Below are 1040 nucleotides of genomic sequence, written 5' to 3'. Positions count from 1 at the left end.
AGCTGACGAAGAAGAAGGTGCTGCAGCATTGCACGGTGACGGAGACGGTGAGGAGAGGGTTGCGATGCGCTACCTTTCACTCCGTCGCTCTCCTCCTCCGTTGCCAGGGGAGGATGCAGCAGGGGTTCAAGATGCTTCAAAGAGCGCTGAAGGTGGTGCGGCAGAAGCAGGGCATGGAGGTCATGGAGGCAGCGACTCTGCTCAACATGTCGCTCATTCTCTTCCACCATCAACGTCCTCTCGACGCCTCTACCTTCACTCGCGCGGCTCTCTCCCTCCTCGCCGATCATGAGCCAGAGGCTCGCAAGGCCTGGAACGAGGCGGCGCTGCGAGGAAGCGGCTCGTCCGGGAGAAGTGCGAGGGTGACGGCGCTGGAGGCCATGGCGGCGGTGGGGCATCACAACCTCGCCATGTTCCAGTGGGGCCGAGAGGAAGCCAAGGAGAGTCTGCTCAAGGCAAAGAGAATCGCTGGGACGTTCCTAGGGAAAAACTCCCTCCTCTCGTCTTCGATCGCTTCCCGAGTGTCTGCCAAGCCTGGCTCCTCCTCCTCTGTCTCTCAGTCCCCGCTGACTCGAGGTTACGTCCATTGGGGACAAGCACCGACAGGATTAAGGAGGAAGACGAAGCAGAGCCGAAGAGGAAAGAGAAGGCCACGCAACGAGGAGGAGGAGGAAGAGGAGGAGGAGGAGGCTCTAGTGCCTGCCCTCTTACAGTTCGACCGGGAGGTTCAGGTCGATGGGTTGAAGATGCCGGAGAGAAAGAGCAGAGAAGATCCAGCGAAAGTTGATGAGAGCCAGCAGGGAAGAGAGCACAACTCAATCGACATGCGAAAAGATGAGGAGAGGGAGAGGGAGAGGGAGAGGGAGAGGGAGAGGGAGAGGGAGAGGGAGAGGGAGAGGGAGAGGGAGAGGGAGAGGGAGAGGGAGAGGGAGAGGGAGAGGGAGAGGGAGGGGGAGAGGGAGAGGGAGAGGGAGAGGGAGAGGGAGAGGGGAGGAGCAAAGTTGGAGGAGGACGAGGGAAGGATTGGCGAAGGGAGGGCA

The 1040-nt window shown here is 60.6% G+C and overlaps 1 protein-coding gene across 1 annotated transcript in view; it reads left to right on the top strand.

Moving 5' to 3' along the window:
- GUITHDRAFT_112101 (hypothetical protein) overlaps positions 1 to 838 on the top strand; it is a gene marked incomplete at both ends in the record, with an annotated part of 1826 nt that extends 988 nt beyond the window's left edge. The window contains 2 exons of the mRNA XM_005828892.1: positions 165 to 576; positions 801 to 838. Of these exons, the coding sequence (XP_005828949.1) occupies positions 165 to 576; positions 801 to 838 (450 nt within the window). The remainder of the gene's footprint in view (positions 1 to 164; positions 577 to 800) is intronic.
- Between the last annotated feature and the right edge of the window lie 202 nt (positions 839 to 1040).

This window comes from Guillardia theta (assembly GCF_000315625.1).
Source record: "Guillardia theta CCMP2712 unplaced genomic scaffold GUITHscaffold_56, whole genome shotgun sequence".
Taxonomy (NCBI): Eukaryota; class Cryptophyceae; order Pyrenomonadales; family Geminigeraceae; genus Guillardia; species Guillardia theta.
Note: the sequence above shows the minus strand (reverse complement) of the source record. Positions and strands in the feature narration are given on the sequence as shown.